The sequence below is a fragment of the Numenius arquata genome, chromosome 2 (genome assembly GCF_964106895.1).
Source record: "Numenius arquata chromosome 2, bNumArq3.hap1.1, whole genome shotgun sequence".
Lineage (NCBI taxonomy): Eukaryota > Metazoa > Chordata > Aves > Charadriiformes > Scolopacidae > Numenius > Numenius arquata.
Window position 1 is genome coordinate 78,455,627 of NC_133577.1, and position 16,388 is coordinate 78,472,014.

Consider the following 16,388-nt stretch of genomic DNA (forward strand, 5'->3'; position numbering starts at 1 on the left):
TTACAGATTTCTTACGTATCTTGCATATAATTCAACCCTCTTCTGAGAAAAGGGCAGCAACAATTGAACTTTCCGAGATTTGCAGTGTGTAAGAACAGCATAGGAAGCCCACAGTTGCACAGTCTACTGCTCAGAGGCACCAAGAAACATGTACTTCATGAAGTAGTATTGGTCTCCTTGAATCGTTATGTTACCGCAAACCGGCATATAAAACTTTCTAAGACTCAATTTAAAGTTTAGAAAGCAGGCATTCTTTATTGCGGCGCCGGGTGCACAGGGGATAGCACCTCCTATTGTGCACACCGAATGCTGTTGTCAAATTTATACACAACAGGTATACATATTCAATGTCATTCCAAGAAAACATTAGCATATTCATTACATTTTCTGAGAATTTATTTACATATTATAATAAGCTTTTGGGCATGCGTAGTCGTGCCTTCTGGTGGTCCTCATTTTGAGTGAGGGTCATTTCTTCCTCAATCTTCATCAGTCCTTTGGCTCACTTTTCATCTTGGCAAAACATTCTAACTGCTTAATTGATCATTAAAACTAATGATCTCCCTGCTACCACCTGTTTGTCAGACAATGGCCATATTTATTGCATCCCTGTCTTAGGTCACCATGTTCTCAGGGCCACATACATCCTTTCTTATCTTACTAACTCCTTGAAACGATTTGGGATGGTTACTAAAATAGCTACATTTCTTCTCTAAAAGAAGATTCTCTACAGTTTAACCATTTATAAACTACATAAAATCTGCCTTAGGTATCAGTTACCATTAGCTCACCACCATGGGGAAAAAAAAAAAATCTTCAAGGTGAAAAAGGTCAGAGCTCACCAGAATCCACCCCAAAAAGCGCCTTTGCTCTTCATAGAATAGAAAATTCCCACACACAGAGAACGCGGCTGGAAAACCCTACAGTTACCAGGCACATTCTCTCACCTACAGATTCTGAGGGGGGGGCAACCAACCAACGATCCTTGAGACTGCTCCTACAAACAGTTTCGCAGCAAAGGCCTTGCCGTGTTTTTCGACTACAAACCACCTTTCCCTCATTCCGCGGAGGTTGCCTGTGAAGCCCCACGTTCAGAACGAAGGGGTGGGCCTGGGTACAGTTGATAAACCATGAGAGGGATTCCTAGTTATGGCTCTTTCACGCCATGCCGGCCACCTAAACCTGACAGAAACCACAAGCGAGGAAACCCAGTTTTGGCAATTCTAGGGTGTTTTATTATTCGGGAATAAATAGGTAACGCGGCAGAATCATCTTAGCCCTTCCCTCCGGGCTGCTGAGGCAACCTGAAGCCCACCAGGCCGGCGACCTCCTCGGGCGAGCGCTCCCCTTTGCCGTGGTACTCCCGGTGGAGGGCCGTGTGCTCCCGCACGCTGCGGAGCAGGCAGAGGTAGGTGGCGGCCTGGAAGTGCAGCTCCTGCTGGGCCCGGCACAGCTTCTCGCTGGTGACCTGCCGAGAAAAGAGGAGAACAAGACCCCGGGGGGACTTCACCTCACCCCGAAGCCGCGGGGTCGCCCCCGCTTCGCCTCGCTAGGGAGAGGTGTAAGGGGAAGAGCCGGAGCGTACCCGGTGGGCGCGGAAGGCCGCGACGATATGCTGGTAGGCAGGCGTGTCGCGATAGGGCCGACCGCTGGCGTAGCGGAGCTCTCGCAGGAGCCCGCGGAAGGTCTGCAGCGGAGAGCCCAGCGCCGCCATCTTCCGCCCCTCCCTGCCCGCCGACCGGCGGGCGGGGAGGGGCGGAAGATGGCGGCGTGTTTCTGAAGTCTCCGGGCTTAAAACTATCTACAACCAACGGGGGACGCTCGGAAGTTCCAGGAGACGCAGCCCCGCGACTCAAGGCCGGCGCTCGGGAAAGCCAGCGCGGTTTGAGCGTCGCGGAGCCCCTGCGGGTTTCCACAGTCCAGCCTGAGCCGCATGAAGTTATAGAGGGGAAAAAAAAAGTCCACCCCAGATGGGACTCGAACCCACAATCCCTGGCTTAGGAGGCCAATGCCTTATCCATTAGGCCACTGGGGCTGCTACGAATAGTGTTTTACTGTGCCTCTAGTTGTTTGCTGTCCCCGCCCCTCTGCCTTTTATGGAAAGCGTCGAAGGCCGCTGACTGGGCACCACCTCCACGCGCGCGGCTGGCGGACCGGAAGCCGCTCTGTGGCCCCGCCCACCGGGAGCACGGCGCGAGCGCCGCGGCCTGAGGCGGTAGGGTGGGAGAGCTGGGGAGTCCCTGGTTTCGTACAGGCTGGGGACACCGCCAGGCTTCGCTTTGGAACGACACCCCCTAAAGCGGAATAATTCCCCCAGATAAGTTTTAAAATACTGCGAGCAGGGAGCAGCATTTCCCTTGCCTTTGTGTTTGCCGTGAGTGGAGAAAGGTAGCCGCCCCCCCCCACCCCCAGAACAATGGAAAACCCAAGAAAAAAAGGCCTAAGCAACAGCCCTTCTAGTGAAACCTTTTCACATCTTTTTATTTTTGTGAGAAAGCACGGAGACAGGGCTAATATGTACATTCCTCTTTATTTAATACAGCACAGACACATGACACATTTAAAAAAAAAGAAAAAAAAAAAAAGGAAAGTACACTGATGAAAAGAGCCTGTCGCAGTGAGGGACAGGGAACAGCTAGGGTAAATGGAGTAAGGCTCCTACTGCAGAACAGGGGGCTGCCGGCAAGGGGGAATCCTGGAGCAAAGTCTGCTGCCAAAAAAAAAAAAAAAAAAAAAAAAAAAAAAAAAATCTTCACACTCCTTTCAGGAAAGCAGAATATAAAAGGGTGAGTCCCTCTGGGAACAGGTGGAGGTGGCATTACCTGCAAGGTTCTCAGGATATAAACCCTATTACTGTGTTTGGACCAAAGCACTGATAAAATGAGAAATGCTTTTCCAGCTCTTCTTGCAGAGGGCCAACAGTCCTGACCTCTGAAAATATCAGACTTCTCAGGGATGGCAAACCTGAGTATCTGGAAGGAGTGAAAACATTAAGTAGTCACACAGAAGAGAGTTAAAATCAGTCTCCCTGATAGGGCTCTGCTGGCCACAACTGGGAATGTGCAGGGGAACAAACCGGCTTCCCAACTAACAAACAACTAACAGCCATTAAACCGACCAGAACAATATACACATCTGGAACTGATGCGGGCTTTCATGGCAGCAGCTTCTTCCTTTTCCTGCTTCAGTTCAGGATGGAAATTAAGCAGGCACCAGTTCCTCTGGCAAAGAGCCTTACACACTTTTAAAAAAATTAAAATACAAAAAAAGGGAGACAGGTGTATTTACAAAATCCATGGCTGGTACAGTACATCATTTTTAAGACACACTAAATGCTACAATCTTTCAGGTCCTGAGATTATTACAAAAAAAAAAAAAACCCCAACAACTCAAAACTTGCGTTCAGGTCCAGTTTTATAAGGACAGAGGAAAGAAATCACACATTTAAAACACAGTATCCCTTGAAGTTATTGGAACACACCTCCCTAAAAATCCAAATGAAAATAGTGCTGACCACCCAAACGTAGCTGCATTTGTTTATTCAGGCTTGTTGTCACAAGAGGGGAGCATTTCACAGGGGAGTTTCTCTGGAGGCTGTTAGGATCCTCTCTCCATCACTAAGCCCTATGATCTGAAAGATGCGAGTATTAAAAGGAGGAAGGTGACCTTTTAACAGTTTCATGCTGGACTGAGTAAAGCATCACAGGAATCACCAACTCAAACAGGTTTGCCATCTCATTGTAGCTGCGCATCCCATTGTCTGACGCCAAGGAATGCAAAGAACTCTAGCCATGATTTAACATTCGTTTATAACAAAACACTTGAACAGCTGTTTGTTCCGAGCTACCCAGTGAAAGGCAGGAAAACACTTTCTCCATCTCGGCCTTTCATTGTGTTGGGGATGACAGCAAGCCAGGTAGAGTTAAGCTGGCCATATCCAAACTTGCTAAAATATATATATATATACACATTAAAAGTGACACCAAACAAAGCATACTGAGGCCAAACCTCTGTTGAGGGGATGTTCCCCACTACTATCAGTTGTGCAGGTATTTGGATGCTCTGTTCTTGACTGAGCCTCTTTATCGGGTAGAACTAAAGGGACTTGCACTGACACCTGTTGGTTTTTTTCCCCCCAATGAAATATTCTGAACATAATGCTTTTATATCATCAGAAGTTACAATCACAGATGCCCTCTTGTTACGAGCACCTGACATTAAGCTGGAGAATGCCAACATTTTAAGAATTACTCATGAAATGCTTCTAACGCTCAGTAAAAGACAGGAGACAAATCACATAAGGGTACTAGTTCAACTGCTAAAATATAACGCTGCTCAGTAGACTTCTGGGATAATAGTAGTTCATTCTGTAATTTTTTTTTTTAAACAGTAGTCCAAAAATAAAATTTCTCCATCTATTTCCAGTATGGATCTTGAGAACTATACAAGAACATGGTACTAATTGCTACATGATGGAATCACCGGCAATAAAACACACACTACAGTTCTCACCTCTGAGCTAAACTGTTATTTGTAGTTACATACAAGACGACTAAAAGATCAGTGAGAAATACCTGGGGATTGCAATTTAGCTTTTATTTAAAGATCCAGCTACTGTGTAGCCGGTAACTCCCCTTGTTTAGAAGCAACTTCATTAAAGTGAAAGATTTAATTCACTTTTGATACTGGAAGGAAACCTGGGATGTCTCATTACTTTCTCTCCAAATCCAATCTGTACATTTGAAAAACATTGCTGCGGTTTCTTAAACCAATTTTGAGAGCTCAATATTCTAAAAAACTCTCAGACTAAAACCAGTCACAAGAGGTGATTTTAGCTTCCCTCTGGAAGCAACTTCATGACACTTGACACTAGGTGTTGCACCAGTGAAAGTTTCTTTTTTAAAATACAACTTTCTTTCTTCACGTTAGCAAAAAAGACTTCTGCAGTACAGACATTCAAAAAATATTCCATTTTCTTTGGGTAAAACTTCAGCATGTGTTATAAGAGGGGTAGCTGGGGGAAGGAATGCATGTAACACTGAAACACGTAAATACTTATCTGCATAGTTGATATTAGTGACTACTAATCAAACTAAGGCCTTATCTGGAAAAAGCTGAGAACACAAGATTAAGTTTCTTCCCTCACTCCCCAATCCTCTGGTGAAATCTGGTAAGTCTCGAAGAATCTCTGGCTGCCTCAGCAGCTACTTGGTTTGGCCTATGATGGTGGTATCTCCTGACTGTTTTTGGTTGATTCTCTCCCTTTTTCTCTTGGTACTAGACAGTAACAAACACAACTATCTGTTGATAAAAATATGTCTGCACACACTGTTGCAGGGGGGGAAAAAAAACCAACCCAAAACCCCTTAGTATTGAGCACGATAGGAGTCATAGTGTACACTGCTTGCTTTGCATTACTTCACCATAACAAAAAACTTACTAGATAACAGTTGTTATTTAAGCAGATGACAACGGCAAGGGGAGAGACTGAAATTCACTTCTAGATACAAAACATGTATTTTTTTTTTTCCAGAGTTGCTCTGCAGAATTATAGCTGTCAAAAATGGCTACAAAATACAGACCTATATCCTTGACTACTGACAAGATTAGCACAGTTTTATTTATGAGGAGTGTGCAAAAACAGCTGTAGGGAATTTTTGTACTTCCCCAGTTTTGGGCCAGTTCCAGGCCATGCTGATCTCTCAGCATAACTCATAGCAGCAGCAGGGCTTTCTATGGCCCCAAAAGGCTATTACAGCAGCAAGGGATCACCGGGTCATAGAAAAAGGATGATGAAGCCACATCAGAAGTTTCCACAAACAAAGCATTCTCCTACACAATGGTTATCTTTCAGTGGCCCAGTAAGCGTACTTCTGGCTGCTTATTTTGGCAGTGATTTCTTAAGCAGTAGCCAGACACAGATTTTCACAACAGCTGCATTTGTTAAAAAAGGCTGCAACAGTCAACCATCATCACCAGCTGTAGATTCCCCATCTCACAGATCAGCCTAGGATAGAGAGCGCATGTGCTCAAAATGAATTAAACAGCAACAGAAGAGCCAGGTTAGCTCAGTTTACTGCCACAGGTGGATGCAGCAAACTCCACTGAAGTAACTTCACTGATGCACCTAAGGCAGATTACAGAACACCCTCACCGTCACTCTGACTGGCTGAGCTACCAGCAATAGCCCTATCTTTGACTGGCACCATTAGATTGGTAGAAGAAATCTGCCTATCACCTACTTTACATAAACAGGTTCACTCAAAAATGTGAAGACAAGCCAAGAACTGAAATAGCAGTTAGGCTATTCTCTGCCACAGGAGCATGTCATATTTGATATCTTATTTTCTGCTCTGTCAATGGGTTCTCCACCTATGAAGGACTCTTCATTCCATTTCCATTCTGGAAAGCCAACGCTTCATTTTCCTATTGCAACTCAAAATAGTATCTTCCCCAGGGGAAGCACATCACAGAATTAACAGTCTAGTGATGTGTACGTGTGTTACCTTAAGTTTAGCACTTGGTCAACAAGTGAATTGCTAATTTCAGGTATGCATGTTTATAATAATTGTAAGTTAGATAGATCCTCGGCACAGAATTGTTAAGATCACTAGATGATCTACTGCAGATTGCTAATTTTGTCAGAGAACAAGGAAAGACGCACAGACACTATTATGAGGATTCACCTTCAACAACACATGAACTTACTGTTCATTATATTAAGAGAACAACCCATTAATGAAACCTCAATAAATTGAGAAAAAGAACTAGAAAATGACTTCATGGAGAATGATTTAGGCATGCTGTGAAGCATAAGCCAGGTTTAACTTCAATTAGCAGCTGCACTCTTGCAGGTTTTGATCGAATTCCTTCTTAGATATGGTGTGTGGTAGAAAGGGACGACTATGGTAAATCTTGAGAATCCTTGCAATAACTGGTGTCAAGCAGATGTGACTAGTCCCACACAAGATTCCTTGCAATTCATCTCAACTCAAACTTGTTGCAAGCTGCTATTTTAACCTTCTTTCTCCCACACATCCTTGGACTTTGCCTCAGACTCAATAATTTTGTGAAATAGTCCAGTATCTAATATGGTTGCAAGACAGGGCCCATAATGTTTTACTCGTGACCTAATTAAGATCCAAATTTAAAACCTTCAGAGAAAAATGCAAGAAGTTTCATTCCCATTAGCCACTTCCTTTCTCTCATGCACATTTACGCACACTCACACACACACTCTTTTATTGTACTGCCATCTTTGCACAAGCGTTCACCTTTAAAGTGTTTAACAGAGCCAGCAGAATGTAGAAGGATGAACAGGTTTCTCAGGAATATTGCTGTGTATGTGTGTGCGCGAACGTGGGTGAGTGTGAGAGAAAGCACGCACAAGCACACAGAACCAATGCCATGGTACAGCAGCTATGAAGTTACACACATTATACACTTTTTTTTTTTCTATACAAAAGGGAAAAAATAGTATAACAGCATAAAGCCATCTTGGCAAGCTTAAGATTTTCCTCCAAAATGCCTTCCAGCACTTCAGGATCTCTGAGAACAGTTTAAAGAGGGTAGGGAAATAAAATTAAAAAAAAGGCACTTAAACAAAGGACAAAGGCCTGAATCACGTAAGTCATGGAGGGTAACAGCCATTTCACCAGAGCTAGGACCAATCAAAATCTACCAACCTTTTTTTAATTTCTATAAAATTAAAATTGCATAAAGTGTTAATTAATCAGTCATTTACCTACTGCTTTCACCTTCTGGTTCACTTTATGGAAAAAAAAACCAAAAAACAAAACCCAAACAAAAAGCAAGTGTCCCTTTAATGATTTCCCCCCAACTCAGCAAACAAGGAAAGTTAGGTGTGGGAGGAAGCTTTCCAAAGCTTGGCTTGGCTGCACGTTTTCCCTGCAATGCCATCTTCAAAAAAGATTCAAAACAAAAGCGGAAGAGGGACCACTGTGCCTTCACCAATTCATTCAAAAAAACAACAAAAAAAAACAAACCACCAACAAAAACAAACCAACAAACCCACAAAAAAACCAAAACAATCAACCCAAACACCCCAACACTTCTAATCCATCTGTGGGCAAAAACTACTCAAAAGAAAACCAAACTGTAAACTAGATTAAAATTTGCTAATAAATACAGCCAAAAGTTCATTTTACGAATGTAGCAGCAAATGTGATAAAGTTAGTCGGAGTCCAAGATGACTCCCAGAGGGTTAATGGTTCACACAACTGATGGCAGCCTGGGAGAGTTGCAGGATTTCTCTGTTTTCATGTCCTCAAGGGTCTTGCACCAAGTGGAGAAGGAGTGTGGAGGAAGGGTCAGGTGATAGGACTGTGGGGAACAGGCTCTTGGCACCTGTCCCACCCCCAAATCTGTGCATCAGACAACTTTGATCGGATTCAAACAAGAAGCAGAACCCAGATAATTAAAAGTTACTTCTGATTAGCAGAAAACAGATGTGAAACCCACAGCATCCACACTTGTGACTCAGTTGATCAGTATTAGTCATGTATCTCAAATCATCAGAGAAGGCTGGACAAAGTGATTTAGGTCATTTGCATCTTGGAGTGGGAGAACACTGCAGTTACAGTCCAAGGTATTGGGAAACTTTGCAGCCTGTTTTTCATCTAGCCTGCCTTCTTTCTTTCCAAGTGTCTCGAAAGGATTTAAAATAGCTACCATGACTTTTGGGACTTTGGATCATGTAGCAGAAAATATTACCCAGGCGGTTTTAACATGTAAAACCTGTGTTTGAAATTATTGCTTGCATTTGTTTGAGGCTTTCAGTGAGCTCGACATGTTAGCTCGTATACAGTCCCCAAACCAAGTTCAGCCCTGCTGCCTGGAACAGACAGCTCTACTTGGCTTTCTTATTGCTTGTGAATACTGAGGGTTATTTATATGTACAACTACAGTTTATTTATTAACAAAGGCCCTTAGAAAGTAGTAAAAACTTGGGGGGAAATATCTTTAGAAGAGCTGCTGTGCAGAAAATAGTAAAACATTAACCTAATTTTGCATTTGGATGTTGCAGAAATCTTTCACTTCCCCATCCTGTTTATGCTACCTGCAAAGGTCTCCAGGAGCCACCCTACTATTTCCTTTGATTTGGCCTTGCTAGGTTTTACCGGGGGGGAAATAGGGAACAGCTAATGTAGACCCTTTTATTGCTACGTCGCCGATTCCAAAGAAGCTCAGAAGTGTAATGACTGAAAACAGTTACCCTCTGGGGACTGTTTGAACTGGCTTCACAAACAACATATGTTCATCTTCCTTCTCATCATCCTACTACCTATTTCCACAGTCAGTATTAGTTTACTTGTTTCCCCAAGACTGAGAAACTCAATAGGCCACACAGACAGGACTACTCCTACCCTCCTTAAGATTTAGAGAGGATACTCCTCAACTGAAGATTAAGTATACTTCCGAGAAGAGAGGAATTTTGAAAGGAAATTTGTGCTGTAGTTATAAAGGGCTCCAAGTCTCCCAATCTAAAATTTCATTAAGTATGAAGACAAAAGATGGCAATTTGAATGAGATGCCTCGATGAGGAAAACATAGAAGAGGTAGAACTCTCTTAGGACAGGGTCTTTTGAATATATTGCTGCCTGATGGCTCACTGCTGCAACTCCCTTAGCTACATGCATTTTTAAAAAGTATCAGGTTTGACACAGTTCAGAGAATTAGTATCCTGCCAGAACTGTTAGGCCTCAAAAAACAGAAGTTGTCTTCCTTCAACCCCTCCTGGAGAAAAGAGGAAAAAAAAAAAAATCAGATAAAGCTTGCATTCTAAGTAGTTTATGGTATTTTGACCAAATCTGCACAGTATTGAGAATGCCAGCATCTACATAGCTGTATGTTTTAGCTCTATATAACCTCGATGGGAGATGCAAGCTTATCTAATCAACACACCACATACAAAACATTAGCACTAGCTAAAAAGCATTTAATTGACAGGTGCTGTGGAGTGAAATTAACAAACTAATGCATCCTATTTTAATTCAATCTGTCTTTCACAGAAGTGTTGTGCAAAAACATTTATTGCTGAGCTCAACCCAACATTTTTATACTAAATACACAATATATATTATTTTAAATTCACGTATATATATTTATATAAAATTAAAATGAGCTCTAAATAGAAAAGAAACTGTTGTCTGGTCTAAGAAAAATAAATCACATGTAAAAGAAACCTGAAAGCTATAAGTTAATCTAGCAAAAAACATTGAAGATTCATTAACCATGGGTCAAAGTCTCTCTGGAAAATGTGAGATAACCAGTAGTCACTGGTTCAGTCTCAAATCAGACTACTGGAAAGACTAGCTACTAGGAACTTCAGCATCTCTGATCAAAGGAATGTTTTGGGGTTGAAGGAGAAGGGCATCATACTATTTTATTTGCTCCTTTCCCCTTGACTTATTTCAGTTTCTGCCATTCTCACCTTTTATCTGACAGCGCAAGGGTCTCAACAGCAAAGTTCTGTCCTAGTGTTGAAAGTGCAACATGTGCTGGATACTTCCGAACCTTACAAATGAACCAGTTGATGTATTATGTATTGCTACCCAAAAAAAAAAAAAAAAGCCAGCTTTGCAGTCTTGTGCTACCGTGTAAGGAACAGTTCAGGTCAGGAACTCCCCAGGCCAGCAGGGGCTGGAAATACTGGGGACAACCCATTCAGCCCCCAGAAGAGAAGGCACCTCTGGTCGCTTTTGAACGACTCCTCTTTGGCTAATGCCTGAAGCAGTATTAACCTGGCTCTGGAATAGGTCACAATCAGCTTTAACTAGCAAATCAGTATAATGCATGGCTTTTGGGAGGAGCTGGATGAAAGATGAGGAAGATCTAGAATGAGTAAAGAACTGGTTGTGTTTTATAAATGACATGAATAGAACATTATTTAATTTCAGTAGCAGATAAGCATGAGGCAAAGGAAAAGGAAGTTTAACAAATGGAAGAACTGAAAAATCAGTATGCCTTAAAAAAAAAATGTGGGAAAGAAATGCTAGTCTGACCAATAAAATGTGGGTTTCTTTCTCATATAAGTGGAAATTTCCACACCCTTCCTCACTTAGGTAAGAATCTTTATATTAAAAAGAAAAGCAACCCAAGGAGCAATGGATTTCCCAGTAGTCTGTGTCTCACATCTCCAGGTACCAGGAGATCTGTTTTTGAAGACAACTCGCTAATGAGACTGCATACATCTGTAGGCTCCCTAAAGCCAAACAGCCTTGTAAAGCTGGAAAATGCCCGTATCAGAAACTCATTTGTGTAAGAGTTTAATTATAACAAAATATCCCAGCACCTACTCTACATAACCTTTGGTCCACAATCATGAAGTACACTCAGGACCTACACAGAATCTTATACTGGGCACTTCGGGCACTAATGAAGTGGATGATTCCACTTTACACAATGGATGGAGAAACCTATTCTAGCTCGTCTCACACTTTCAACTCTTCATTGGACATCACCCAGAAATAAAATGTTTGTGCTGCTGTGGGTTTGACGATCAATTTCTTTTAAAAGCCAATCAGAGCAGATAAAAAAAAGCTTGTTTCTTTAGGCAAGATCAAACTATGACCAGTCTGCATGACCAGGAGGACCAGTCCTCCTTTTCCTTCTCTCTTTGATCAAGTATTGTTTTCTTTTTCTTCTTCCTCTCACCACAGTGCTTGGGATCAGAATATGTAAACATCGACAGAAACAGCAGCCCTGTGACAATAAGCACTTTCCCAACTGGGCAGATTCTGTCAGCCAACCAGAACTGCTTCAGCTCCCTTGCTTGTCCAGAAGTCACTGGTTTTTCCGCTGTAACTTAGTGTCCCCTTTACTTTGGCCTCCATCTGTAGTTCAGAGACAGAAAAAGAAAGGGAAGAATAGAAGCATGAGTGAACTTTTATTTTTATAACTTACAACAAGAAAGACAGGATTTTGGCATGTTCAGCTTTAGCATCACCAAAGAGTACATTGTCTTTGTAGGGCTGGAAGACTTTGCATCTTCTCTGTATTTCATTTATTAAAAATAGCACTGTTGAAACCTGAGATTTCAGGCTTCATACCAAAAGATACCATCTTTCTAAAGACTAAGTTGCAGCTTGGGATACTGAAAAAAAATAAAAATCAAGCCTTTCTTTAGAAGCTTTTACATTTTAATAAAGCATTTTTAGTATTCGACCTATGGCACTCACTGTGACAAAAAATTAAGGTTGTACCAAGTAGAGCCAATTGGTTTGTTTTCACAGCCTCTTAGAGCAGCACTGCCCAGGTTTCCAGTGCTGAGAACAGGATAAAGAACCCCCAACCAAGCCCCTGTCACCTTTCCTGTTCCTTCTCCTGGCAAAAAACCCAAAAACATACAGGTGGCAAAGAGTACACTCTAAGCTACACCTTCTAAAGCTTTACGATAGTTTTTGAGCTCTAAGCTTTATAAACAGGAGATGTTCTGCTTCAAGCTTCTCAATCAAAACATGCAACTCTTATCAAGGATAAAATTCCCAAGGCAGGCAGGTCTTCCATTAGGAAAACATCACACTGTTCACACATGTATACACTCTTACAAGAAACATGAAACTTCTAGCTCAGTCAGTTTCTCCTCTAAAGGAAAAATTAAAATTGAGCAGAAAAAAAAAAAAAACCCAATCTTGCCAACACAGACTTTATGCAGCCTGTAAACAATCATGTTAGCATCCAGTAAGTAGTATTCCTTTTTTCCCCACTAGCTGAATTTGTACATTTTGATTTCTAGAACTGCTACAATGAAGTATTGTTGAATTTTTAACTATTTTGTTCCAAACATTGAAGACAAGTAGAAAAAATTCAGGTTACAGAAACACTGCTACATAGAATGTGTACTGCCTGCTGCTACCAAAGCTTATCCCTGTGCTGTGTCTTCTTTAAAACAATTTCAGTTCTGGTATACATTTTATTTCAGCCTAGGACAGAAAGCCAACTTAAGTTACAAATAAGTAATAAGAAAAATATGATGTCTTTACCTGTGTAAGCTTGCTGCAAGTGAGCAGGCAGAGGTGAGTGAGACAGCGTTGCTGCGTGCTGAGCACCTGGCTGTAAACCCTTCAGTAAGTCTGGGGAAAAAAAAAGGAAAGCAACAAAGCTGAAAGATATATCTTAAGGACAGAGGCAGCCTTTGTGAAATAGGAATTTTTTATTTCTATAGTGTAGTTATAGTAGCATGCTAATTTGCACAGACTTCTGAAGAAGTGCCTCAACAACAAAAAATAAATACCTGATAGCATTCTAATGGCGAGAATAAATCAACAGAAACAGACCTATTCAGATATGGTTAATCAAAAGTCAGAGCAAGGATTGTGCCTCACTATTGGGATGCAACTCTTCCTATCATTTCCTTCAGCAGAAAGACCAAAAACTGGTATAGGTTAAAAACCTAAAGAATTTCCTTTTAGCAATTGGAAAAAATAAATGCCGTCTTGGTTCATACCTCCTAATAAGAGAACTGTTTGATATCTGAGATTACTAAGCTAAGAATATTTTGAGGAATCACCATATTAAGTCTCTTATTTGTATTGTGAAATTTGGAGGCTTTTAAGCTATATTCCTTTCTAAAGATGAGGGATTAAAAGTTCACCCAAAAAATATGTTCAAAACTACACATATACTGTGACTGTAACACTAAAGTTAAGCTTAAGCTTATCAAATGATAGTTAAATAAACAAAGTTTTTCCAGCAAAGAAATCACATTTACTCTCCTGTAGGGAATTTCATGAACCAAATTTGAGTGTCTTAGAACTTTATTGCTTCCCTTCTTAATTTCCATTTTCAGGATGCACCTTTCCTTATAGCACAGTGGGGTAACTAATTTCACTCACTCTGAGTTAGGCTGTGATGGAAAGCCGCTGAGGTAGATCCCGAGGTGGTTGTCACTCCAGCTGTGTCCGTCCCAAAGCCAAGCAGCTCCAAGGGAAACTGGAAGGGCACGGTCACAGGAACAAGGCCACCCAGCATCCCAAAAGGAGTTAATGGTGCAGACGTCACATTCTGACTGGTTACAGACAGTGGTGATGCCATGAGAGTCAGAGGTGAGGCGTTAGCCAGTAATGATGCTCCTGCTGTTGACTGTACAAAGAAAAGGAATACTTCAAGATTTTAAAGCTTTGAGTTGTATTTTTTAAGGAGATAAGAATTGACTATTTTCTGTACACTATTAAGAAGTGTATTAACCTATTAATAAATATCCACTTATCTGCCTAGGAGGTCTTCCCACTGTGCATCTGCTAAGCAAATACAATTATATCTCAGATTCAGACATGACAGTATGGTTCATCTCTCATGTTTCTCTCATCAGCCTTACAGGTAATTTCCTTTATCTCTTTTCTAATTATACACTGGGTCTACAGTCAGAATCAAATGCAACATATTCTATTAGGTTAATAATATGAAACTATCAGATGTAGATCTGAAGTTCTTTAGAAGCACAGTATTACTTTCCCCTCTCCAAATGTGGGTCTTAACAGAACACTAACTTTATTTCCAAATTATTTTTGAAAATTAAAATACATAGGAACCCTCACACTTTGAGAGAAGTCAGGTTACCAAAATGCAGACATACATATGTAGTATAGGTGTGTATGCACATCAAAGCAAAAGGCAAAGGAAAATAATCTCTCCACTCTACATATGTCACAATGAAGTTAAATTCACTGCAGTTTAAAAATGAAAATGCAAGATTAGCCAGAACATTTTAGGTACAATAGCCCCCAAATCACATTAATTCCACTAACATTAGAACAGTTCATTCTTGTTTAACAATCTTACCTTCACTATGCATATAGGAATTTTATATGCTGATATTCAATTCTCTAATGGTCTACTACAAAACAGTCAGTATAGAAACGTTTTGAATCAGACTCAAGCTCAGATATTTTAAATACTTGAGTTAAAGACTCAGATTGAATAGGACTTCAAACCTGTGCCTTTATACAAGCAAGCCTTAACTAAAAACCAAAACTTAGAATCATTTTAATGAACACCTAAGCTTAAAATGAAATCTCCTTGATTTCTGTAATATCAACTTACAGAAACAGCAAAGCAACAAAAGCTCCTAGCAGGCATAAAGTTTCTACTACCAGTTTTGGTCTTAAAGTGTTCAAATGAAAGCAGCTCCAGAAAGGTTAGTTGCTGCTTACAAGATGACACAGAATTTTAGAGCAGTAATGCTCTAAGTGTAAACAACTACGGATGTGAGGTTGGTAGCAAGTGTTTGTATTGGTCATCTTAAGAGTGATAGCTTTTAAGATATACTCCATCCCACAAGTAGAAAAAAATGGATGAAAAACTTCAACATACATGACTGGTACTTTTAAAGGCAAGAGAGAGTAATTTCACAATAAGCTTATGTACAAAAAATGACAGCCGTTCACCACCTATGTAATCTTTACTGTGCAACAAAATAAAAGCCATACAGTAATCTCTTGCAATTGTGGATTTGTAAATGCCTGAAAACAGAAGGAAGCTTTGTAATGTGTTCTGCCATGTCCTTGCTTACTCAAAAATGAGGAAAGAGAAGTTCAGTGATGGAAAGAGCTACAGAGAATGCCCTAAAAATTGCAGTTCAGATGTTTCTATTCATCTCCCCTATGACAGAAATTCATAAGAGGGTTCATTCCTGGTCATGTAAGTCTCAGTCACTGAGATCCTTGAGTAGCCAGATTCTGCTCAAGAGTAATAACAATACCTAGAGCTTTTTAAGGAAATCACACGCGATGATTTCTGAATTTTAGATTACTTTGTGTTCTTAAGATGTAAATAGAGTATTCCAGAGTAAGATTTCTGTGTAGCTAGAGCAGATGTAACCTTATATTCCCATAAATAATTGTGCCAATCAAAAGGCAAAAAGAGAGAAACATTTCTTGGAAACTCTTCCTCATTAGGAACATCTTTATTATCACATAAAATCATCTAATCTGATCTTCAATGTAAGCAGACCAGGCTATTCTAATGAGAAATTCAGGTACCATTCTCATCTTCTGACCGATTAATAACATCTCAGATAGGAATTAATTCTGAGATGCCTTTAGTGGAAAGGAGATTCACTTTCAGTTTTATGCCAAGTTTTAAGACTGGTAACTATCTCCTTAGTACATGGTACCTAACAACTAGTCCAGAATTGATTAAGTTCAGCAGCCAGCCATTAGATCTTTAAGGCTAATTAAAACCCTCTTATCACAAACCTCTTCCCATTCAGTGTACTTGGACTGGGAAGTAATTTGATTCTGATCTTCTCTTCAATATACCCCACTGGCTAAGCCTCAGTCTGTACAGTAGCAACAGCCTTATTCCATGGTTTATCTTCCTTGTACCACTCTTCTGAACCATTTCTAGGTTATCTAAGTAACTTCTGA

At 40.8% G+C, this 16,388-nt stretch overlaps 2 protein-coding genes and 1 non-coding gene across 4 annotated transcripts in view; all 3 read right to left on the reverse strand.

Moving 5' to 3' along the window:
* Nucleotides 1-1,273: 1,273 nt before the first annotated feature.
* FMC1 (formation of mitochondrial complex V assembly factor 1 homolog) lies at nucleotides 1,274-1,727 on the reverse strand. Its single transcript, XM_074161968.1, has 2 exons — nucleotides 1,586-1,727; nucleotides 1,274-1,468 (listed from the first exon to the last, which is right to left on the reverse strand). Exons 1-2 carry the CDS (start codon nucleotides 1,712-1,714, stop codon nucleotides 1,274-1,276), a joined length of 324 nt encoding a protein of 107 aa, XP_074018069.1. The 5' UTR covers nucleotides 1,715-1,727.
* Nucleotides 1,728-1,962: 235 nt separating this feature from the next.
* On the reverse strand, nucleotides 1,963-2,035 carry TRNAR-CCU (transfer RNA arginine (anticodon CCU)). Its single transcript has one exon. It is a non-coding gene; the product is annotated as a tRNA-Arg (tRNA).
* Nucleotides 2,036-11,640: 9,605 nt separating this feature from the next.
* Nucleotides 11,641-16,388, reverse strand: part of UBN2 (ubinuclein 2) — a 45,770-nt gene continuing 41,022 nt past the window's right edge. For both annotated transcript variants that reach the window (XM_074168465.1, XM_074168464.1), the window contains exons 15-17: nucleotides 13,857-14,103; nucleotides 13,005-13,094; nucleotides 11,641-11,855 (exon numbers count right to left, since the gene is read on the reverse strand). In XM_074168465.1, coding sequence (XP_074024566.1) covers nucleotides 11,806-11,855; nucleotides 13,005-13,094; nucleotides 13,857-14,103 — 387 coding nt within the window. In that variant the 3' untranslated portion in view covers nucleotides 11,641-11,805. The remainder of the gene's footprint in view (nucleotides 11,856-13,004; nucleotides 13,095-13,856; nucleotides 14,104-16,388) is intronic.

Coding starts and splice junctions, on each gene's coding strand:
- FMC1 (XM_074161968.1), bottom strand. CDS start 1,714: ATGGCGGCGCTGGGCTCTCCGCTGCAGACCTTCCGCGGGCTCCTGCGA. Junction 1,469..1,585: donor CGGCCTTCCGCGCCCACCGG/GTACGCTCCGGC, acceptor TTTTCTCGGCAG/GTCACCAGCGAGAAGCTGTG.